Source organism: Sminthopsis crassicaudata, chromosome 5, assembly GCF_048593235.1.
Source record: "Sminthopsis crassicaudata isolate SCR6 chromosome 5, ASM4859323v1, whole genome shotgun sequence".
NCBI lineage: Eukaryota > Metazoa > Chordata > Mammalia > Dasyuromorphia > Dasyuridae > Sminthopsis > Sminthopsis crassicaudata.
The window spans coordinates 163,711,978-163,738,739 of record NC_133621.1 but is presented as its reverse complement, the minus strand read 5'-3'; the positions used below and the strand labels follow the sequence as shown (position 1 = coordinate 163,738,739).

General features: G+C 32.1%; 1 protein-coding gene across 4 annotated transcripts in view; it reads right to left on the bottom strand.

Moving 5' to 3' along the window:
• Positions 1-26,762, bottom strand: part of USP6NL (USP6 N-terminal like) — a 183,436-nt gene that overhangs the window by 112,978 nt on the left and 43,696 nt on the right. Inside the window, exon 3 of one of the 4 annotated variants that reach the window (XM_074268663.1) lies at positions 489-599. The exons of 2 other annotated variants lie outside the window; for them this stretch is intronic. In XM_074268663.1, coding sequence (XP_074124764.1) covers positions 489-599 — 111 coding nt within the window. Of the gene's footprint in view, positions 1-488; positions 600-18,046; positions 18,183-26,762 lie in introns of those variants that run through there. One more of the 4 variants, XM_074268664.1, reaches the window with a different exon arrangement.

Genomic DNA, 26,762 nt, shown 5'->3' with positions numbered 1-26,762 from the left:
CATATGAAATTTGGCATGGATTCTCTGAATTTGTGTATTTCTCATGTCTTTTGAGCTAATTCAATTCTACTTTGTTCATACAGCATAACACCTTCTCTGAAAAGGGCATATCAAGTTGGGCAGTTTTATGCCATGTCATACAATCAACTCTAAAAGTTTTTAAGAGAGAGCTTGAGAGTATCCTGGTATCAATTTTTCTTACCACTTATGAGAACTTGCTTAATGTGCGTTCTACATAAAATCATCTTTTTGGAAAGCATACATTTGCATTCAAATAATGGAACCAACCCAACTAAGTAGCACACTCGGCAGTAGAGTTTGAATGCTTGACAATTTAATTTGAGAAAATTCCTCAGTGTCTTATCTTGCCAGGTTATCTTCAGAATCTTCCAAAGACTTAATTCTACAAAAAATAATTTTAAAGACTATTTTGTTGTTCTGAGTATCATTCATAAATATGAATTTATTCTGGATTTATTATTAGCCACCTTCTGGGAAGATAATTTTGTTGTTGTTGCATGCATCTTCATATTCATTCTTAATTTCATCTTTTTCATCTTTTGTACATTGCTTTTTAGAATCGTAACTTTCACAGGCCTCTGCAATTAAAAAAAAGTTAATTTTTTTTTTAAATTTTCATCTTTTCTTATTCATAAGGTTCATTTATAATATAAGAATTTCTTTTTTTTTTAAAGACTTTTCTAGTCCTTTTTAACCATCCTCCCTCTTAGAATCTCATACCAATGTTTTCTCCAAGTTTTGTAGATCACCTTTATTAGAATAGAGCAAGTATGCCAGACTATTCTTTCCATACTTTTCTTTGGCTATCAGAAACTCTTAGATTATTTAAGCACCTCTTTTAAAGATTCTATCTTTCTTCTTGACCAATAAATTTTTCTTTATCAAAACACATCCACTAACAACAAACTTCTGGAGAAAGGTGACTTATAATTGTCATAAAATTGAAAAAAATTATTTGATTAAAATATCTAGAATTAGTATTACTTATAATATAATGAATTAAAGGCAATCTAAATATTTAATAGTGGATGACTGAAAGACTTTGGCCTATCAATGTAATGTAAAAAAGAAGAGATGGAAAAAGGGACAACTAAGAAATAACAAATCTGGAGGCAGGAAGAACTGAGTTCATATCTGATCTCAGACACTTAATTACTAGCTGTGTAATGATTCTGGACAAGTTATCCTATCTGTAAAAATGTGAATATTTACAGGACATTCTTCCCAAGGCTTATTTTTGTAAAGTATTTAGCAAACTGCCTTGCACATAGTAAGTGTTATATACATGTGCTATATTTCAGGAGAAAGAATGGCATAAAATACAAGGAATGTTAGAAAGGAACTAATATTTCTAATCCAATGTCAAAGATTATAAATATGAAGAACATAAAGAAACTTTTTAGACAAATGAAATAAGGTAAAGTTTTTAAAAATTAAAAAAAAAACCATTAGGACAATTAAATAATGAATTTGATTGTATGAAAGGAAAATTGAAGATATCATAATGCAGTATAGTTTCCTCCCATAATAAGTGATGAGTACAGTATTTCTTGAATTCGTGGAAATACTGAAAAATTTTCTGTTTTCTCCTTCACTGATAAAATGACACTTCTCAGCACCATCACTGTTACTAGCATTGAGCAACTAACTTTTAACACATAACTAACTACAATACAAATAATGGGTCGTTAGATTACTTATAGTCAATTTTATATTATTTATACATTATAGTTCTTAAGACAATACTATTTAGGCTCACATAATGAATCTAAAATAATGTTATGACAAACTCTAAAAACAAAGTGTTTTGTCATTGCAGAATTTTATTTAATCAAATGTTATCTAAAAATTATGAAATGAAGTGAACAGACAACATTAAATTTATCTTTTTAAAAATGAATAGTTGAAACAAGATTATGTGATGATCAACTGTGGTGGACTTGATTCTTTTCAACAATGAGGTGATTCAAGCCAGTTCCAATTGACTAGTGATAGAAAGAGCCATCTGCAACCAGAAAGAGGACTGTGAAGATTTTGGATCATAACACAGTATTTCCACCTTTTTTGTTATTGTTTCCTTGTTTTTATTATTTTTACTTCCTTTTTGATCTGATTTTTCTTGTGCAGAATGATAAATGTGGAAATATGTTTAGAAGAATTACAAATGTTTAAACTATATTTGGATTATTTGCTGTCTAGGGGAGAAGGGATATGGGGAGGGAGGAAGAAAAATTTTGGAACACAAGGTTTTGCAAGGGTGAATGTTGAAAACTATCTTTGTACATACTTTAAAAATAAAAAGTTATTCTTAAAAAAATTTAAATAGTTTAATATAACTTTAATTTTAACCTAATCATCAGGAAAAGTTTGATATTTTAAAGTGGAAAAAGCTTTAAAAACTGGAATTAGGAAACACCCAAATTCAAATCTCATTTCAGACAATGACTAGCTGTTCAACCACAGGCAAATCTAAATTGCAGTTTCCACATATACAAAAAGGAGTAATACTTAACAGTACCTGTCTCACAGGATTATTGTAAGGATAAAATGAAATAACATTTTAAAGTGTTTTAACAACACACAAATACCAGCTCGCATTCCTATAGATTATTAGGAATCATGCCTTCAAAAAGGACCAGTTTCAAGTATGTTATCCATGGAATTCTATCAATATAAAGCTGTACTATGTTTTCAGTCAGTCCTATAGTAACATTATTTAGAAATATTAATAATGGGAACAATTTAAATGTTCAATGTACAAAGCTATCATAGGGAAAAGCTCTGCATATTTATATTTAGACATGGCACACAAGTGTCAACTGAGAAAAAACAAAGATGATATTCAATAATATGACTAACTACAATGGTTCTATTCATTAGAAAAAATTGAAACCAGGAAAGGAAAAAAAAGGAAAAGGTCATTTGAATGTCAGTCAGGTTCAATAAGTGAGGTTAGATTGTGCTTCATTCTTAAATCTATAACTCAAAAATACAAAAAGGATTCTACCAAGATCACGAAGATTCTACATAGGGCACCAATTAAAAATGTAGAAACATTACCATTTTGCCTTGAGCTTCTTTTCTTATAGTCTTATTTTTTCATAAGAAAATGAATACAATGTAGTACATTTCCTAAAAAGAATGTCTTAAAATACTATGAAAAGTTTGCTTATATTACATAGTATTATGTATTATATTACATGTAAAATTTGAATTTTAAGAAGGGCATACACCTCTGGAAAAAACTTGACAAAGACATTGTAGTTTTTATCTTAACTCTGGGTTTAGTAAAATGTAGCTGTTTTACAATGGAAAAATGACTAATTTCTTTAAACATGTTAAAACACATGGGTAATAAAGAGATGAGTTTTCTTAATTATAACTAATGACGTATCTACTTGCTTTCTTTCAGGTACTGATGGGGGTTGAGGTCCCTTTAAGATTTCCTTTCTGATTTTCCAACCCCCATGGCTGACCTTTAATTCACAAATCCTGGTCAAAAAGCACCCTTTTGAATATCCAGGCCCAGCCCCCACTGGATCTGAGCTAGCTTGGGTTTTCTCAGCCCCCACTATCTGCTCAGGTTTCCCCAACCCCCCACAAACAATTTCTTCCTTATCTGAAAAGCCGGCCAAGAACTTGAGGCACCGTCCACAAATCCCTTTTAGGTGTAAAAGAGCCAAGTTGGAGCTCTCTCTTGGCAGGAGCCCTTCCCCCCAAACATGATATCCTTCCGGCCATGTAAGGGTTCCTGCCCGCCCAGCGACCACCTTTGGCCCTGGCATCTTTGTACTTTAAACTTTACTTCTAAATTTCTACAATAAATCTTTTTATCAATCTAGATTTTCGGGCCTGTAAATTCATTTATAGGGGACACTTCTCCTCATGGGACTATTTTACTATCTTTGCGCCAACCAACGGGGTTCCCCCCCTTTTCTATCTCTCATCAGTACTACTCATTCATCCCACTAAACAATTATTGTCAGTAATTTCACTGTCCCAGTCCTTCAAGTTCAAAATTTTGGAGTCATATTAAATTCCTTTCTCGTAACTTAACACCATACACCATTTCTCATGATATTTTTATCACTTTTCACTCCCCTAACCCTCAATCCTTGGAACTTCTGCTTTCTTTATTTCTAAAGATATTTTCCTAGATCAGGAACTCATCAATTCATCCTTGAATTATTGCATTGGCTCTTTAATCTAATAATACTTTATTGCTAATAATATTTTTTCAAAAATAGTACTTTTGCCAAGACACTTTTTGCCTAGTGTCCTATTTGGACTCTTTTTACTTTAATGGTAGAATATCTAAGCCCTCATTTTAGCCTTCATAGGCCTCCAACAGTTGATATCCTACCCTGATCTCTTCTATCCAGTATCTCAACAACTTTATTATCTTTAATCCTTAGTAGCAACAGTCTTCTTACTCCTTCCTTGACACATACAAGTCTTTCTACCTAGGAAGAAATATGAAATCTTCACTCCTCCCTTGACCCATCAGTCAATGAATAAAATCTCTAACAGCACTTATGAATACAATTTGCCAATGCATTATTTAATCACTTTATGTTTCCTATTATAGCCAATCAATCCATTATTCCTATGTTAACTGTGACAATAGTGTGGATTCATTATGACAGCTCTAAGGGGTAGGTAGTTGGGATAAATACACTGATAGCTCAATGTTAAAAGAACTATAACACCTAAAGAGAAAATATGAAAACTTTTTAACTGTGGACTAACCATAGTACTATAAAAGTTATCCCAAATAAAATGTAATAGAAAAATGTAAAATTTCTAGAATTAGTTTATCAAAACAGATAAAAGTAGAGAAGCCATGAGGAAGCATTTACAAAAGGATGATCCTGAATAATAACTTGTAAATTATATTATATATCAATACTATTAATATTTCATGATAGCGTTCAAAGTCCAACAGTGGATATGAATGAAAAGAAAGCAATAGCTTCATCCATATTATGAATATGCAAACATTGTCTTTTGAAGTGAGGAAAAAGCCAAAATACTCCAAAACGTGCTATTTGTTTCTCTCATACTATCAATTCAAAACTATAAAAATATACAAGATATTTATAATTTCTTTCAAACTGACCCATTTTATACTGTCTGATTCTATTTGTCCTTCCCTTTGGCCTTTTATTTTGAGATGCAATTTAATGTAAACTATGTAATATAAGCAAGTAAGAATTTCTTCTTCTCATGTATAGACATCACTATTTCAACTGATAGAATGATAGATGCTCAAAAAGCCTATCCACTACATAACAAATTCAACAAAGATGCATTATTAAAAATCGTCCTTCAACATTGATTGATAACATATGGTCCAAGGCATTACTGACAGGGAACTTTTTTATTTAATCACTTATTACATAGATAATACTAAATAAACCACTCAAAAAGTTTTCTACTTGACATCTGCCTAAAACTTCAAAGTCATTATAAAGAATCAACATCTTTAATTTAGTATAGATTTTGATGAGATAATCAATTAGGTGTATATTTTCTTTCCCAAATAGAATGTAAGCTCTTCAAAGACTGAGACAGTCTTTCTTTTCTTTTTTATTTGTTCCCTCAATGTTTAGCACAAAGTTTGACACATGGTAAGCATTTAAGTGTTAATAAATATGTAATAAAATATTAATAAAAATGTACTTTCAACTTGTACTTTTAATTACTTAAAAAAAAAAAAAAAAAACCTAGGTGAAATCCCAACACTTACCCTACTTTTGTTCTTTGTATTGGTCTATTTTATTTTGCTTATCACTTCCCAAAAAAACTCCTCTTCCATCCATCATATTATTATCATTAAAAACAAACAAACAAAAAGAGCTAAGCAAAATAATTTATGTAACACTTGGAACTGACAACCTACCAACATTCAAATCTGATGAAAAAAGCCAGCTGTTATGTGAGAACTGAATTACTGACATAGCGCTGTCTTCATTTATAAATCTTTTTTTCCCCTGAGGCAAAATTGGGTTAAGTGCCTTGCCCAGGTCACACAGCTATAAAGTGTTAAGTGTCTGAGATTAAATTTGAACTCAGGTCCTTCTGACTTAAGGGCTGGTGCTCTTTTCACTGTGCTACCTAGTTGCCTCATATTATTCTTTTAGTTGCATTTTTTTCACTCTGTATCAGGTCATATAAATTCTCCAATGTTTCTCAAAATTTTTATATATATATATCATTTCCTATAATAATAATATTCTTTATATTCATCTAACAATTTGTTCTACCAACCCTCCTGATGAATAAATGTGTTTAATGCCTATTTAACAGTCAAAAAAAAAACATATATATATATATATATTGCTATTATGAACGCTCCTTATTTCTATCAATGACTTATCCCCAGAGTATAAATATGATAACAAGAACACTATATCAAAGACTATGGATCATTTAGTAAATTTTCTTGCATAAGTCTAAATTGTTTTCCTTAGCTGGACCAACTCATAATATTGATGACAATATGACTGTTTTCACTCTGCTCTTAGAATGTTTTTTCTATTATTACTTTTTTTTTTTTTTTTTTTTTTTGGCTATGGTGAATATTAGTCATTATACCAATGGTACTTAAATTTTCAATTCTGCTAAGGCCTGAAGTCAGGAAGACCCAAGTTCACAGCTAGCATTTTACTAGCTATGTGACCTTGGGCTTATCACTGAATCTTATTTGCCTCAGTTCCTCATATGTAAAATGAGCTGGAGAAGGAAATAGCTAACTACTATGGAGTCTTTGCCAAAACAAAACCCAAATGGGGTCAAGAAGAGTTGGGCATGATTGAAACAACTGTACAACAATTTTCTTTATTTTGCTTTTGTATCTCTTTTTCCAATTTGCCAATTGTGCTTTGTAAAGAGTTATTTTCATTGGTGAATTTTTGTATCTCCTTTTCCATTTGGCCAATTCTGTTTTTTTTTTTTTTAAGTGTTATTTTCTTCAGTAATAGTTTGTGTCTCTTTTACAAAGTTGTTTATTGTCTTTTCATAATTTTATTCTTTTGCTTTCATTTCTTTACCTAATGTTTCCTCTGCTATTCTTATTTGATTTTGAAAATCATTTTTCAGCTTTCCTAGGAAATCTTGTTGGGCTTGTGTTCAATTCACAATTTTTTTTCCCTTTGAAGCTTTGCAAATTGTAGCTGTTTTTGAATTTATTATTTTCTTCTGCATTTGTTTCTTGATGTATCTTAACATCACACTGGCTTTTTATGGTCAGGGTTTTTTGCTGCTGCTTGTTCATTTTATTCACAGGAACTCTAGGTTGAGTTTTGTTCCTGGCATGGAAATGCTAGGGAGAGAGGGTGAGACAGTATCTTAAGTTTTGGGCTACTGTTTTTAGAGCTAGTATTGGTATTTTGAAAGTTTTTGGTGCTTCCAAGGTAATGTGATCTGGGGAGAGGTATTGTAATGTCAGAGAAACTGAGGCAAGATACAGATTAGAGAGTTTTTAATAATTTATTTGAAAGGGAGAGATTGTGCTGGGGGCATGCTGCCTCCAGGGCTGAAGTCCAAAGCAACCAGCAGCCAATATGTCTCCTAGGAAGTACACACATAGCTCAGCTGCAGGGTTAGTCCAAGGCAGGGATGGAGTAAGAGCAATGACTGTGGGAACAGACTATCAATCCAGTTCTGACAGGGTGAGAGGAAGGACATAGGGAGAGACATGGAACATGCTGATGATGTCTAAGATAGAAGGTTTTTCTCCTTATCTGGATCATCATGATTAGGAGGGAGGGGTGATATTGAGCAAAACAATTAGGAAATGAGGCAGAACAATTCAGGGAAACCAAGGCAGGACAATAAAAGGGAACTATGGCACAACACTATGATCATGGCTTTCCTGACTATACTCTGGAATCACTTGGAAATAAAAATGGTGCAGTTTTCTCTCAACCCATAAAGTATGACCCAGAAAAGGGAACAGGCAATGCAAATTACAGAGGATCTCATTGATAACACTGGACTTGGGATCAGATGATATTTTGAAACTCTAAACCTGAGGGGAAACTGCTATTAATCCTATGGAATTATTGCTGATCATTACACTGGTCAGAGTTCCTAAGTCTTTTAAAGTTATTTGTCTTTAAAATACTGTTTTCATTGTATATATGTATATAGAGAGACAGAGTGAGCATACCCTTGTTCTGTTCCTTTATTCTTCATCAGTTCATATAAATTTTTATTTCATAAATCTCTCTGAAATCACACCCTTTATCATTTCTTCCAGATCATTTCTATTATATTTATAAATCAATTTGTTCGTCATTCCCCAGTTGATCAGTAACCCTTCAGATTTCAAATCTATGCCACCTCAAAATGAGATATTTTGTATTTTTAGTTATTTTGTTTTGTTTTTCCTAGAACTATCACATTCCTTAATCTACCCTCCTACTATCTGCTTCCTTCTAAATTTCTTCTCTTATTCCTTGTTCAGTGAAATGTATTTCGGTATAATCTTTTCTGTATAATTTCTGTATAATTTTTTCTCCTTTGATCAGTCCAGAAGAGGTTAAGGTTCAAATGCAAGCTATTTCCTTTCCCTTTCTTCCTTATTTGTTTAATTATTATTTATTGTTCATTAAAAGCATAGTCATTAAGTTTTCCTTAAAAATAAATGCTAAGCAGAGCGATATTTTTCTGCCCATTAAGCGCACTGTGTATCAAAATCAGCTAACTCCATCCTGATTTTTAAATTCAAGGCCTTAAACTTTCACTAACTAAATTATAAGAAATATTTCTAGTTCTTAAAACTAGTATTTTTATAAGGATATTTGTGTATGTGTGTATAAATTCAGTTTTATTAATTTCTACTCCTCCATAATTTCCTCCCCAATTTTATTTTTAAGTATTTTCAAAGGATTTGAGACAAACATTTTTGGTCTAAAATGAAATATAAGTTAAACGAAACTATAATGTTTGTATTATTCTTAGGGACAATTTTGTGGTTTTGCTATTCACTGAATTTACTCAACTTTTTAGTATATTTTCAGTCTTGAGATAGATCACAAGCCAAAGAATTTCTTAAATCAACAAAAAATCCTGTTTCTGCCTTCCCTGGTTAAACTATTTTCTTGATTCCTCAAAAAATTAATTTAAAAATGAATTTCTATTAGAATAATGACATAAGCCTATGCAGAGTAACAAAAAGTATAGCCAGCTTTTTATTCCTTTTCACTTCCTAACACAAATCCTCCAAAATGGCCTAAAAGGCCCAATACATTGACTCCTGATATAGAAATCCAAGAAATATCATAGTCATTAGACCATTCCAGATTGCCATAGGAAGACAAATCTATGGATATTGAGGATGGGATCTAGCTATAAGAAATGACAATGGGTATGGTTTCAGGAAAAACATGTAAATGCTTACATGAATTGATGAAGAGTGAAGGAAACAGAATCAAGAGATCAATGTATGCAATCATAATAATATGGAAAAACAAAACTTTACAAAACCTAAGAACTCTAATTAACTTAATGATCAATCCTGATTTCAGGGAACTAATTAAAAAAATGCTGTTCACCTTTGGAGAAAGGTAAGGGAGTCAAGACTGCCAAATGAAATATTAAGTGCTTTTGTGTATATACATAAATAGGTGTATACATAAACATGTGTGTATATGTATGTATGTATACACACACACACATACAACCAAAGGAAAAAAGTGGGTTTTTTTGAATATATATTTTTTTAAGATTTTTTTTTCCTTTCCTTCTCAATGAGAGTTGGAGGGGCAGTATCAATGGTACAAATGGAAGGCAAATTTCATACACACACACACACACATATATACATACATATACACACACATACATATTCAATAAAAGAGTTCACTTTTGAGTGCTACAGTTAGACATATGTATATTATACACACACATACATATAATATTCCAGGTGATAAGAAAAAAAGAGCTTGACCTAAAGAAGTGGCAATAGGAGTCGAAAGGAACAATAAGAAATGAGAAATATTGGTAGAATCAGCAGAGCTTAGCATTAAGAGAGAGGAAAAATTAAAAGTCCATTTTAAGTTTTTAATCCTGGATGACCAAAAAAAAAAAAAAAAAAAAAAAAAAAAAAAGAAAGAAACAAAAAATCATGGTGCCAATAACAAAATTAGTTAAGTCAGAAAGAGATATGGTTAAACAAGAATGTCAAAATTAACTGTCTCTCATCTTCCAAAAACAGAGAAGCTAGTATAAAACTGAAGGGAAAAAAAATGTTCTTGAAGTTTTAGCCTTAAGAGATAAATTAAGGCACATGGAATATACTACTATCAGGCTTGAGGCCATATTAAAAATGTAAATATATGGTGCAATTGGAAAATGTACATAGGAGAAAAAACAATTTGACTTGGTTTTCATTTCTGAGTCTCTAAAAGAAAAAGAAAAAAAAAAAGAATTGCCAAAATGGCAAGGATGAACTATATTAAGGTGAATGTTTTAATGTTTTAATCTTGTTGAATTATCTATATATGACTTCTTAAGGAAGAACTTACTTAAAAAAATTGTTTCAATCAGCAGTATGCTTTTTACTAAATTACACATTGTAAGAAATGGAAAGAACCTCAGTAAAAATGAGCAGTTGAGCAATAAACATTTTTAAAATAATATTTATTTTTAATATTCTTTTCTTTTTATTATTTTGAGTTCCAAATTATCTTTGTCTCTCCCATCCCTTTCCTACCCACCAAGAAGACAAGCAAAATGGTATCAATTATACAAACGAAAGCATGCAAATCATATTTCTATATTAGCCATAGCACACAAAAAAGCTAAAAATATATATATTTTTAATTTGTATGCAAGAGTTCATTTGGAGATGAATAGATTTTTTTCTTCATGAGTCCTTTGGAACTGTCTTGGATCATTGCATTGATCAGAATAGACAAATCTTTCACATTTGATCATCATTACAACACTGCTATTACTATACAAACGCTAACACAGTTCTTTCTTCACTTTGCATCAGTTCATAGGTCTTGCTGGTTTTTTTCTGCACCCATGCCTCTTTCATTTTTTATAGCACAATAGTATCCCTTTATAATCATATGCCACAATTTGTTCAATCATTCCCATAATTTCCAGTTCTCTGCTACCACAAAAAAAAAAGGCTGCTGTAAATATATATATATATATATATATATATATATATATAAGTCCTGTTGTTTTTTATTTCATCTGTTTGGGATAGAAACCTAGCAGTAATAATACTGGATCAAAAGATATGTACAATTTTATAACACTTTAGAAATACAGACAGTTTTCACTTTACATAAGTGGACATTTTTACAGACCTCTACATAAAATATATTATATAAATTGTAAATTTGCCTGCACTGTGGAGAAGCGGGAGGGGAAGAGGGAAACAGGAAAGAAGTCATGAGCCTGTGGAAAGAGGGGGCCAGTATCTGTTCAAGGACACCTGGAGTGAATTCTGGACTCAGTGAGAACAGAAGATGATGATGTTGGGTCTGGGGTCAATCATATGGAGACTAGATCAGAACCCAGAGGAAAAACATAGATGGAGCAGACATAGATACAGGAAGGAAGAGACACTCACCCGAGAGCATGAGCAAAGTGTGAGAGACAGACACATGCTTCCTAAGCATGGACAGACATGCAGGCAGATAAATGGAACAGCGCACTGGGCGAAGAGGGGAGAGGGAGAGGGAGAGGGAGAGGGAGAGTGAAGAGGGAAAGGGGAGAGGGAGAGAGAGAGGGAGAGGGGAGAGGGAGAAGAGGGGCCAGGGGAGAGGGAGAAGAGGGGAGAGGGGAGAGGGGAGAGGGAGAGGGAGAGGAAAGAGAGGAGAGGGAGAAGGAGAAAATGGTACTGTGAAGTTAACATAGATTATTGAGAATATTGACTCCTTACACAATGCTTTGTGTAAAGTCATTATGTGAATTTATATAAAGAAAAAATTGTTTATAGTTCCAAATTGTTCTTAAGAATGACTGGACCTCACAACTGCACTAACACTTTATTAGTGGACCTATTTTTCACCACCTCATCATGCATTTGCCATTTGTGATAGATACGAGGTGGTACCAAAATTGTTTTTATTTGTATTTCTCTAATCAACAGTGATTTAGAGCATTTTTTCGTGTATGTGTATGTATATATATCTTTTGATTTCTTCTTCAGAAAACTATATGTATACATCCTTTGACCATTTATCAAATGGGGAATAGGTCTTATTTTTGTGGCATTATCAGAGAAATTTGATACCTTTTAGCAAAATGTACTTTCCCTTTTAAAACTATTTTAATTAGGATTTTGTTTTTGTTTTTCCTTCTTCTAAAAGCTAATTCTGCCCTTTTTTACATCAGTTGAAATATAGTAATAGATTTTACTTGAGGCCTTTAATTTTACTGTGAAAGTCTTATACATAATAGAATGTTGGGTTCTGGCTTCTAATCAATTCTACATCCCTTTCATTTCATTTCATTCATGGGATGAGTTCATCCCATTCACATTGACAGTTATACAAAAAAAAAAAAAAAAAAAAAAGCTGCTAAATCTTGTGTGATATTGGCTGTGATTCCACAATATTGGAATTGTCCTCTTCTGGCCACTTGCAATATTTGCTCCTTGATCTGGAAACAATGGTTTTGGCTATAATATTCTTGGGAATTTTCATTATAAGATGTCTTTTGGATAACTGGTAAATTCTTTCAATTTCTATTTATCCTCTGGATCTATATTGGGACAGTTTTCCTTCAAAATTTCTTAAAATACATTGGGGCTCTTTTTTTTTTTAGCAGGACTGTCAAACAGTCCAAAAATTCTTAAAATTATTTCTCCTCAATCTATTTTCCAAGTCATTGTTTTTCCAATGAGGTATTTCACATTCTCTTTTTTTCATTCTCTTAATTTTGTTTATTTCTTGATGTTTCATAGAATCATTAGCTTCCACTTCCCCAATTCTAATTTTTAAGTAATTATTTTCTTCAGTGAGCTTTTGTACCTCCTTTTCCATTTGGCCTATTCTACTTTTTTAAGTTCTTCAGTACTCTGGGGGGCCTCTTTTAACCAAGATGTTAATTCTCTTTTCATAATTTTCTGCATCATTCTTATTTCTTATCCCAACTTTTCTTCTACCACTCTTATCTTTTAATCTTAATTCTTATTGAACTTGAACCCAATTAACATTTTCTTTAAGACTTTGTTTGCAGCTGTTTTTATACTGTTATCTTCTGAGTTTATTTCTTGGTCTTTTCTGCCACCAGAGTAGCTTTACATGTTTAAGCTCTTTTTTATTGTTCACTCACTTTTCCAGATTGTTTCTTGACTTTGAACTTTATATTAAAATTAGACTTTACTGACTTAGGATGGACAAGCACTGTCATAAACATCAGGCAATTTTTTTTTGTATTGCTGTTTTCAGATCTATTTCCAAAGGTCTTCAAATTTTCAGTGCTCCCAAAGTGGTATAATCTAGGAAAGTTTATTGAGGTTCCAATCTAATGAATCCTCAAATATTTTCTGATGAATTTTTTCCTAGCAAGGTTTCCTCCATCCTATAATTGGGACATTCTTTTCTTTCTTTCTTTTTTTTTTTGGGGGGGGGGAGTGGGAAGGGGATGATTAGCTATAAACATGCCTTTCTCTGTCCAAAACACTCATTTATGTATTGTCTTTTCCTATTAGAATGTAAGATCAATTATACACTTCAACAACGAGACTGTATGAGGATGTACTCTGATGGAAGTGGATATCTTCAACATAGAGAAGTGCTAATCCAATTCCAATTGATCAATGATGGACAGACTCAGCTACACCCAGAGAAGGAACACTGGGAAATGAGTGTAAACTATTTGCATTTTTGTCTTTCTTCCCAGGTTATTTTTACCTTCTGAATCCAATTCTTCCTGTGCAACAAAAAATTCGGTTCTGCACACATATATTGTATCTAGAATATACTATAACATATTTAATATGTATGGGAATGCCTGCCATGTAGGGGAGGGGGTGGAGAGAAGGAGGGGAAAATTCAGAACAGAAGTGAGTACAAGGGATAACATTGTAAAAAATTACCCATGCATATATACTGTCAAAAAAATTATAATTATAAAATGAATTTTTTAAAAAATTTAATCTAAAAAAAAAGAATGTAAGATCATTGAGGGCAGACACTATCTCATTTTTGTATTTGTATCCATAATGTTTAGCATAGTGTGTTATGGGCCAGAACTTGAAACAAGGTGCTAAGTCAGTGGAATTGATAAGAGACATGATTATTTATCATGGTATTTAACAGTTCTCTAGTTCAGTACATGTACTTAGTACTTACTAGAATTCTACAAGATTCACACTTTTAAGAGAGCATATATAAGCTAGGAGCCTCAACCAGGATTCAGTCCAGGAGATTCAGAAGCTATTGAAGGCAGGCAGACAGAACTAAGGAAGACAGAAAAATGGTGGCAGGCTATCCTGTGGAGAACACTGAAACCAAGGAGAACACTGAAACCAAGACCCGGAAGGCCTCCAGAAAATTAGCCGAGCCCCAAGTGAAGGAGATAAGACTTTGAAGGAAACAATAAAGGATTTGGACTTTAACTCCTGGCTGCATTTGGGGTGATTACCGAACTGAAACGAAGGCTGCTCCCAGACACCCCCCAAAAAACCTGCTCCCAGAGAACATTAAATTTTAGAGAAGAATATTACAATAGTGCATGGTCATTTGTGCTTTTTCATTCATTCATTCCCTCGAGGAGCTATTTCCTAAATTCTACTCTCACTATTATTTAAGTGCCCAAATACTGAAAAACATAGTTTAACCACTTTGGATGGAACTTTTTCTAAAATGTATTAAATATACTTCACTGTCTTTGAACTGGGACTACTCATTGCCACTGAGGGCTCTCTGTGTTAATTCCTATATTTGGTGGCAAAGGCCTCTCCAAAAGAATGATTAAGTGGAAACACAGTAACCACACTAAGGAAGGAAAAAAGGAGAAAACTCTTGCATAAGATTTTTATATATCCAAAATAAATGTATTAAAGTTTATTCTTTTTTTCTCAATACTATTTTATTTTTCCAAATGCACATATAGTTATTTTTGTAAAACTTAGTATTCCAAATTTTTCTCCCTTCCCAAGACAGCAAACATTTTAATAGAGGTTAAACATGAACAATAAAGATTATTTTTTATAACCAGTTTCAAATAGGAAAAGGATGCAGTGGGATTCCAAATATGCTTACAGAATGATCTAACAGTTTCATTGATGGCTTCCCAATTCCCGTTTTTTTGTACAAGAAAAATTTCATCAGTGATGTATGTGAGAAGAATAATTCCTCCTTTGGGGAAGTTACTTAAGATTGGCTGACAAGTGTACACACACACACACACACACACACACACAAAATTTTAGGAAGTATGTATATAGGGAAGTATATATTGATATGGTATCTAGAAAAGGGAGGAAATAATCCAGTTATATTCTCTCCTTGTTAGAATAAATACCATTCAATTTAAGGTACCACATTTAGAAAGAACACTAGCAAATTAGAATATATCCAGAGGGAGGGACATTTTGATGGTACACTAGAAATCATATTATATGAGCAAGAGTTGAAGGAAAAGGACATGTTTAGCCTGAAAAAGAGAGTCAATGTCAGAAATTTTAATAGCTGGGTTCAATAACCCAAAAATCTATCACTGAAGAGGAAATAGATTTTTTTCTTAGCACCAGAAGAATAGAGAAGTACATTTTTCGTTCAAAAAAAGAACACTTCTAAATACTTAAAGCTCCAACATAAAATGGGACTGCTGACACTGGGTTCTCAATCACTAGAATTCTTTAATTTAAGGGTAGATGACTTATTTAAGATTAAGATTCAGGAGGAAAAATAGTTTCTGTTTATGACATATGTTTTCTCAAATAAGCAATTTGCCAATAACATTAAAAATTATAAGGTATATAACTATCTCCTAAGCGAATGAAATAAAAGCAGATGGTAAAACTAAATGAAGTACACATAGGTCACCATCAAATGCCACAAAAAACTAGGGTAATTTTTTTCCCACAAAGATATTAAGAATAACTAAAATTTATTTCATTATAACTATAACTGCAAGTAATCAATCTAAAGAAATAAGAAAATCCAACATAGTTTAACAGCAGGTTTGCTAGTACATTGCACATATGGCATATCTTATAGGATATTCCTAAACTGTTTTAATGAAGAAACTATTTCCAAATATGTTATTGTATAAAAAACACTTTGAAAAGAATCATGTACTGAAATACTGCAAAATAATTATCATTATTACCTTTTTCTTTGGATATATTCCAAAAAACTATAATTATAATTTCAAATGCACAATCCAGGAACCTGCTATTACTTAAATAGTAGAATTAAATTAGCCAGCTCCTGTTTTCCTTAAAAACTAAAAATCTTAAGATTTTTCATCATTTATAAATGGAAGAAAAATGTGTTATTTTTTATTTCATGGGCAAAGGAAATAGAGGTAAATAAATGTAAAGGATTCTGAAAAGAATTATGATATTTACTAAGAGAAATAACATTTGCTTCTTTGTTTTTGGAGGATAGGAGATGATGCATTTCTTTGATATAATAGCAGGTCTGTTTCATAATTTGTTTAAGGCCCTGTTTGATAATTTGTTTAAAGATACCTTCCCAAATTTTAAATGAAAAATTGCTTATATATAAAATACGTACTTTTAAAAATGTAAAATTAATCTCTAACATTCTATTATTTTATAAACTTATATTATTTGATGCTGCTTCTTAACATTTTCCCAATCATTTAAATATTTAATTTGAAATATTTTATAGAAACTTATTTTAATCCTAAGATTGTCAAGCTTTAGCTGAACAACTCTAAAAGCTATAACTAAAAAAAAATCTTGATTAAATCATAACTTTTGCAATATATTATCACATACAAAAAAACAGTAATGCTTTGAAAAGGCAGATCAATTTATAAAATGACTCAATTTATAAAATTTTATTATTTTTATATTTTATATAACTATATATTTATATATTTATAAATTGGCTCAATTTATAAAAAATTCAATTTCCATAAAGATTTTGAAAAATACATATTTTGGAGGTATGGCCACTTTCTTGAAAAGACAACACATGGTGTTATAGTGAAGTAGCTGAGTGAGTCAACTACTTTGCCTTGTCAACAAATAATATAATGGAATTGTTAGTAAAAGGAGCCTAGATTCTGGACTCATATTTTTAGGTTATCCTCAAATATATCTTAGTATCTTAAATAATCAAAATCAATGTTATGTAAATTATTTAGTCATAAAGTTCCCTTAACTTGATTTAAGAAAAAGATGAATTTAATATGAGAATTTTAAAATATATTTAAATACACCACTAGTTCAAATTGAGAATTAAAAAATGGGATTGCTTTGAAAAGAAATAGTAACAGATAAATATAAAAACTACTAAAGAGAGAATAAAAATTAACTACGCTTCAAAAAATTTCTCCCTACCAATAAGCAATATTCTTCTAACAAAAACACTTACATTTCAATCTATTAATATAGCATATGTATTCTACTTCTGAACTAAATAGCAACATAAACATAAGGTGAATAATTTTCTTATCCCGATATAACAGATTTTAGGACCTTTTCAATTTTACCATTAATATTTATATTTGTATAATAAAAAATTATTTTAGCTGATTTTTGTTTACAAAAACTGAAAAAATACTGTTGAAATGTAATAAAATTGTTTCTTATTCTCTCTGCCTTCTATTAGCTTGCCTTATGATGTAATTATGCTTAAGATTTTAAAAATTTATCAGTAATAATTGCCTTGTTGACATATCTAAGCAAGTCTGAGAAACAACGAAATTCAAATATCAGAACCACAATAGCATATTGCTTCATGGCAACTGAAAATACATTGTAAGTAGCTATTTTGTAATAATTACATAAAAGATCTCTGAATGCCTCAAAGTGGTATGCTATGATCCAATATTCTTACACTATTCCTACCTTTCTTCCCAGTGACTGATCTTTGTCTTGATGGTGACATCAGATCCTTTACAATCTGTAAGACTTGAATCATCGCTATTTAGCAAAACTAAAGACTCCAGCTGCTCCTCCAGAAATCCAACAGGTTTCATCACTAACAGCTCATTATATTCTGCTTTCAGTGAGCTCAGAAAGGCTGAGACACCAACACAATTAATCTTCACAGAAAGAAATGCTTTTGCTAGCTGTCCCAAGAATCCTTTAAGGCAGTTAAAAAATTCAAAGTGATTTCAAGACATTTAAGAAAATATCCTCTTCAAGATCCAAGGTATCTTTCTATGTAAAGTTTCAATTAGCAACAAAATGGGAAAAAAATGTGTGATTTTTAAAAAATATTTGCTTTAAAAAAAGAGAGATTAGAGTTTTAAAATTCTAGGAAATAAACACATTAACAGAACAACATACAAAGGCTTAAACTAAATTTCCTTAAAAGTACAGCCAATAAATAATCAAATTATAGATATTTCAACTTTTTCTAAAACCTTAATTATATCTAATTTTTATTTCTAGAAACTTCTTGAATACTAAAAAATAAATGAAAGCAGCTGAAAATAAAGATCATCTTGATAACTACAAGCTGCTAATAATTCTAAAATCAGTAAGCACTGCCAAAAATATCTACAAGAACACTCCTTAAATTCCTCCTCATCCTTTTTACACATCTCAGACATTCTGGTACTGATTCTTATATTTCACTGTATATCAGACACCCTAGTAAGTTGCAATTTCTTCTGTCTCACCACTAGAGGTATAAAGAGAACCTAAAGAAATCATTGTTTCTGTCAGGTAAGTTTATGAAACAAGAAATATTCAATTAATATTTATTATCATTTTTAAAGTATATTCATTGGTCATTTACTTAAAAGCTACCAAAAAGATAAATAAATAAAAAACTTCTCAGGTATAATTTTCAGTCTCCTCAAAATGCTATATTTATGCCTTTTGCTTCCTCATGCTCCCATCATGAAGACTATTATGATTTACTGCCACTGTCCTCCATTCTTCTTCCTATCTCCTCCTATTATTTCCTTTTTTGATGTTTTAAAATATACACATGTAATATATATATACTGATATATTCATGCTGAAAAAAGATTTCAGGATATCTAATGACTCAATTCTATAGTTTCAGACACAATAATAGTATACGTATTTACATTTAATGCTGGGATATTGAGGACCAAAGGAGATTGCCAACTGTTACAGTTAAATGCATCAATTGTCATTAGCTATCTGAAAAACTGTTCAAAGTCACTAATAATCAGTGGGAATATATATTAAAATATTCCTTAGGTATCACTTAAAATCTTGATGCTAACAAAGATGGTAAAATAAGAAAGCCTTATTGTGGGGCTTCAGAAAAGATAGGCTATGCTAATTCATTACTAATGGAATTATATGTTGGTAAAAACTAATCTGGAAAAACAATTTGGAATTATGCATGCACACACACATGCACATACAAATTCACATACAAAAATATTTATAATAGCATAATTTGTCATAACAAAAAGTCCAAAAGAAAATGTCCCATAAGTAGGGAATGGCTGGACAAATAATAGTATGTAAAATATAATGCAAAACTATTACACCATAAAGAAAGTCAAATCTAGGAAAATATGGCTCTAGCTGTTCAGAGTCTAAACCTCACACAAGGATAGCTTTATTCTTAACTCAGTATCAGTCAAACTTGATTCAGAACTCTGAAATTCCATACTAGACCAGATTTATTTCCTTAACATTTTCCTCCACTCATCCAATCAGGCTATTTTTCCCTTCTTGTTCCCTATCCATGACATTCCATCTACCTTCTCTGTGTCTTTCCACAAGTTATCCCCTCTTTCTCTCCTTACAAACCAATGAATGCAATCCATTACACACTTTAGCTTCATAAATTACTACCTTCCTTCTAGATTCAGCTTAAGTAGCATCTCCCATGGGAAGAATTTTCTGATTTCTTTTACCCAGCTGTTGATGTCCTCCTTAGAAATTACTTTGTCTCCTTCCAATAAAATGTTAGTTCTTAGAGGGCAGGATTAATATCATTTTTGTCTTCATATTCTCTATACTTAACATAGTATCTGGTAGAATGCAAGTACTTAATAAATGTGTGCCAATTGATCAAATTCTGCCCCACTGACAGCCAAACTCCATATACTCCTTAGCATGTCAATCAAGGCCTTTTATAATGTGGCTCCAATCTACCTTTCTGGATTTATCCCTCACAATACCTCCTTTCATATCCTCATGCATGGTAAGGGAAAATATTTTTAAAAGCAAAAATAACTATTCAACATCAGTTGTAAATAAAAAGCAGCCTAATAGCATTACATTAAATGATGAAATGCTTTGAAAGGTTAAAAAAAAAACCACTTATTTCATGAAAAAAGTTTCTAATCCCAAATCTTTATTTTTATAACCATGTTTTCTATGGCTCTTTCCTTATTCTTCCCCTAACATACACACACTCCAACTCAAATACATTCAAAATGAAACTAAAGTGACACTGCTTACAGTGTCAAAGAATAAGATAATAGCAAAAGACAAAAACACTACCATCCAAGACAAAGAAAATTATCAATGGAAATATGATTGCTGTCACCTATTGTCTCGATTGAATTCCTAAGACTACACCTGCCTTTCCTTACATTTAAGAAAAAGTTTTATCAAATGAAATGAGAACAATCCCCAAATGTAAGTATAATATAAAGTTTTATAAGTGCTCAGAAAAGAGAATTGGTCCAGAAAACTGACATAAAACCTATTTTCAAATAAGTAAGCTGATACTTTCTAATAGTGCTGACCTCTGGGAAATAAATTAATTTGAACACCTTCTTTGTCCAGAATACAAAATAAGAAGGTATATAATCAGTAAAATTAAAAGACAAAATAGTAAAGATATGCATAATAAACAATAGTGAGTAATATAAATTACTCTCTCAAGACTTTAAGAACGTGTATTTTAATGGATTCTTTTGAGTCTTAAAAATCCAAAGTCAAGACCATTTTCAATGTGTTTTGTTTTGAAGTTTTAAAAAAATCTTTTGAATAAAAAGTAACTCTATTACTCAAACTCCTTTAATTACTGGGAACCAAAAAAAAAAAAATAAAATCCCAATGAAGTGGAAAGGTATCATAAAGAAATAATTGACCAATTTAATTGTTGTTGTTGTTGTTGTTTTTAAAGAGACTCAATGAAATGGAAAGCAAGGGAAGTCATAGAGTAAATATAAAAGAGTGGATATTGTGTTATAAGAAAAGTACCAGCAATGATAAAGCTCAGAATAAGGTAAATCTGTCACAGATGGCTAAAGACAACAAAAAGAGCTTTCTACCTATCTGGGGAAAAGAGAGAGGGATTAAAGAAGGAACTACTTTTTTGGCATTGTTCAGAGTAGATAGGATGATAAGAGTAGTGAGAAAAAAAGTAGTTCTGTTTAACTCTTATTTGGGTTATATTTTTACTGCCAAAAAAAATTATCTTTAGGTCTGTAAAGGAAAAACAAAAATGGCTAATAGGGAGTTGAAACCCAAAATCAGGATCGACATATAGGGGAGGAACTAGCAGTCCTCAAATAACTCAAGCCACCAAGCCAAGAAAAACTACATTCCAAGGCACTGAAGGAACAGGTGATGTAACTACAAAGACAGTGTTAGTAATATTGAAAGACTAGAAGATGAAACAGATGATACAGAACTAGGGAAAGGCAAATGTTGCCTTGATTTACATCAAAGAAAGGGGAGTAGATTCTGCAAACTAAACACAAGTACACTTGATTTTGTTTCATGGTAAATCATATCAGTGATCACATGATGTCAAAATAGCTTCATCAAAGACAGATAAGGCTAAACTAACCTCATTTCCTGTTGTAGCAGGGTATATAGACTGTAGAACAAGTAAAGTTATAAATATGATTTACCTAGATTATAGCAAGACATTTAGCAAAATATCTCATGCTACTCTTATGAACAGAATAGGGGGAAAGTCTTTTGAAAAGTAGATGGATTTGGAACTGATTTGATGTTAATTTGGAAAGATGATTTAAGTTAATTGGCATAGGAATCTCTTCGAGGGAGGGAGGGAGAGAAGAAGGAAGGAAGGAAGGAAGGAAGGAAGGAAGGAAGGAAGGAAGGAAGGAAGGAAGGAAGGAAGGAAGGAAGGAAGGAAGGAAGGAAGGAAGGAAGGAAGGAAGGAAGGAAGGAAGGAAGGAAGGAAGGAAGGAAGGAAGGAAGGAAGGAAGGAAGGAAGGAAGGAAGGAAGGAAGGAGGGAGAGGAGGAGGGAAAGAGGGAGGGAGAGGAGGAGGGAAAGAGGGAGGGAGAGGAGGAGGGAGGGAGAGAAGGGAAAGAAGGAAGGGAGGGAGAGAGGGAGGAAGGGAAGGAGAGAAAAAGGGATGGAGGGAGGGAAGGAAGGAAAGAAGGAAGGAAGGAAGGAAAGAAGAAAGGAAGGAAGGAAGGGAGAGAGGGAAGGAGGGAGGAATATTTATATAGTGTCTACTATGTGCTAGGTTCTGTGATAAAATTTTTTTAAACAATATTATCTTATTTCATCTTCACATCAGGTTGATATTATTATTACTTTACAGTTGATAAAACTGAAGCAAACAGAGATTGAATAACTTCTCCAGGATCACACAACTAGTACATGTCTTGAAGCAAGTTTCCGGACTCTAGGCCCAGTATTCTATCCAACATACCACCACCTTCCTATCTATTCTATTTAACATTTCTGTTAATAGCTTAGACATAGACAGAGATAGTATACTTATTTTGTAAATTACAAAAATCTGGGAGGGGGAGTTAACATTCTGGATGCCAGTCAAGATTCAAAATCCAGGCTAGAAAACATTAGGCTAGACCTATAACAACATTTAACAGGGATTAATTAAATTCTCATACTTCAGCTCACGAGTTTAACTAGTAGGGGAAGCTAGATGGTGCAGTGGATAGAGCACCAGCCCTGAATTCAGGAGAACCCCAATTCAAATCTGATCTCAGACACTTAACACTTCCTAACGGTGTGACTCTGGGCAAGTCACTTAACCCCAGCCTCAGAAAAAACAAAACAAACAAACAAAAAAACTAGTTTAACTAGTACTGATATGTCTAGAAAAAAAAATTTATGTCTGATCTAGGAGTTTTAGTAGATTGCAATAGACATTCATTCCAGAAGCCTTTTTAAAGTAAACACTATGGTGCATTGTGATAGGATTTGGAGATTCAAAGACTTCCTCCAAAAACCTGTTTCAATTCTCATGGAGCTTCCATTCTATTAAGGATACCATTTAGATAGAAATAAATGCAAAATATTCAGAATAGAAACAAAGCAACCTTGGGGTGAGGCATTAGCAACTGATAATAAAAGCAGGAGCTTGCACAGGAGCTGAACTTTGAAATTAATTTACTAAAATGAAGCTGAGGAGAGATTGTGTTCCGAGCAGTGGAGAACAATCTATACAAAAGCATGGAGATAGGGAAGAAAAAACATCCAGAATAGGTAACAACAAACTATTTAGGTTGACAGGAATGTAGCATTTAGAGGTTAAAAAAAAAAAAAAAAAAAAAAAAAAAAAAAAAAGACTGGAAATTTAGGCTGGAGTCAGATTGTGATGAGTTTTAAAAGTCAAACAGAAGACTTATCCTAGAAGCAAGAGTAAGGCAGGAATTTCTTAGCAGGAGAGTGACAAAGATAGACTATGCTTTAGGAATACTATCTTGAAAGCTATTAGGGAGATGACCTAAATTGCAACAGCAATTGTCCAGACAAGAGATGATGAAGGATCTTAAAGAAAGAAGAAAGACCAGGATGAACTAAAGGTAGATTGTAAAATAAGATTTGGCAAATCATTAGAAATCAAGGAAGAAGACCTTTAAGTCATCTTTAAATGACCCCTAGATTGAAACTGGATGATTGTAAAAATGATAATCCCTTTAAAAGACCTATAGAAGGCTACCTCATCTTAGACTTTTTATTGAGACATAACTAACATTCAATATCTAGAACGCTAGTCCTATTATATTCAGATCTGGTCAAAAACATATCAAAAATAGTCTCTTCCTACTGAGTGAAGAAAGCAGAACCAGAGCAACATTATACAAAGTAACAGCAATATTGTTAGACTTTGCTCTTCTCAGCAATATGATGATCTAAAATAATTCGAAGTCTCATGATAGAAAATGTTATCCACACCCAGAGAAAGAATGAAGTCTGAATGCAGATTGAAAAATATTTTGTTGTTTTTTTTCTTTCTCATTCTTTTTCTCTGTTGTTCTGATTCTTCTTAAACAACATAACTAATGTAGAAATATGTTTAATATGACTGTACATGTATAACTTTCTTGGAGAAGGGGGAACAAAAGGAAGAAAAAAATGGAAATCAAAATGTTATAAAAGTAAATGTTGAAAAATATCAAAAAGAATATTCTGTTTAGCTTTGGTACTACATTTTAGAAAGGGTATTTAAAGGAGAACAAAAAATGGTGAAGGAAAATTATGCTATATCACTATCAGTTGAAAGGAACTATAATTATTTAACATAAAAAAAAAACTAAGTGGGGACATATGAACTATCTTCAGATATGGGATACAAAGGGTTGTCAAGGTAGGGATAAGTGATTTATTTTGTTTTGCCTGGCCCCTAAAGTATCAAAGTAACAGATGAAAGATGCAGAAGTAGATTTGTCTTAACCTAAGGAAAAACTTCCTAACAATTAGAACTATCTAAAAGTAAAATGTTTTGCTTCAGAATAAAGTTATTCCTTCATTAGAGGTATTTAAGCAAAAGAGCAGGTAGGCAGCACAGTACTGGGCCTGACTTCAGGAAGATTCATCTTCCTGAATTCAGATCTAACCAGACATTTCAGAGACAGTTAGGTGTGGCACAGAGGATTGGAGCACTGGACCTGGAGTCAGGAAGACTTGAATTCAAATCTGTCTTTAGACATTACCTCTCTGGTCCCAGGCAAGTCTCTTAATCCTGTTTGCCACACCTTTTCATCTATAAAATGAATCGGAGAAGGAAATAGAAAACCACCCCAATGCCTTTGCCATGAAAACCCCAAAACCAGGTCATTGGAGAGTTACATACAACTGAAATAAATGAACAAACAAAAGTTTGGTGACCTCATGTTAGCTATGCTACAGAAGGATTCTTTGTTAAGTATGGGTTGGATGAGATGTTCTCTGAGGGTTCTTAGAAGTCAGATTCTAGGATAGTTTGGATCTGTGACTTTTCTTCAAAACATTTCTTAGGTATTGAACAACCATCATTTTATAGGACATCCTACTATACAGCGCATGCCACTACAACTATAAGGGAAAAAAAATAATGATCATCACCCTAGGGACAAGAACAACTTAAAAATTCAAGATAGCCAAATAACACAGATAATATGTTGTATAAGTGAATATTATAATCTCAATTTTGGACTATTTGGGGAGGAGGTTAACAAATCAGTTCATTTTATCTTTTCTTCAATCCAAATTTGCAATATATTGCATAATTATCTTCTTGAGATGATAATCATCTTTTAAAATGTGTTTAAGATTAAAAGTACCATGCATTACAATTACATATTCTCAAAAGCTTAAATTGCACACTAAAACTTGGAAATCATGCTCTCAGATACTATTCTACAAAAATGTATAATTTCCAAAAGATCTTGTTCAAATATTCTAGAATTACCTTTAAAAAAAAACAATGCTAATTATGAGGGTTTATATATTAACAATACCTGATAAAATGTGGTCTACTTTGGACTAGAGAATTGGAAATTGAGGAAAATAAAATGTTTGTTTTGAATTTGAAGATTGAAGATTGAAAAATCTAAAATCTTCCTCTATTCTCTTCCTAAATTTTCTGTTAATGGAAATACCATTCTCCTAGGCATGCAGATATGATTAAAATATTTCTCTGTCTGATCAACTACATCCAATCAGTAGCCAAGTGCTGTCAATTCTACCTTGGAACAGTGCTTTTATATAGCCATTTTCAGGGATTCAAAGAGCTTTATATTTTAACTCATTGTGATTTTCACAACAACCCTAGGAAATGTTTTGTTTTGTTTTGTTTTGTTTTGTTTACATTTTACAGGTGAGGAAACAAGCCCAGAGAGATTGGATGATTTATCCAGGATCACACAGCTAGCAAAGGATTTTAAGAAAGGACTCAAATTCATATCTTGATTCCAAGTTGCACCTTACCCACTATGTCACTTAATTGCCTATGAAAGCAACTGTAGCTCAAGCACTCATCTTATTTCACATTTTGCCCTTTAGATGCTCTAAACCAGGACTTCTTAAACTTTTCTAATACCAAGCCCTTTTTGAAATTTGTATGTGACCCTGGGTATATAAAATAGATATATAAAAAACATTTACTGATAATACATCATAATTTCATGTCCCCCTACATTCAGTTATCTCAATCAGCAATCCTATTTAGCATATCCTATTCAGCAATTCCATATGGGTTGTAACCCATGGTTTAAGAAATTTTGCTATAAACTATGGCCAAACTAGATTATATGTCTTTCCCAAATTCAATCTATCATTTCCTAACCTATGAACATGAATATATTGTCATCTAGGAGTAGGATGCACTTCCCAATGTCTACAACATTTTTTTAATGATCCACTGAAATTTCAAAGAAAGGTTTTCCTGATATTTGAAGATAAAA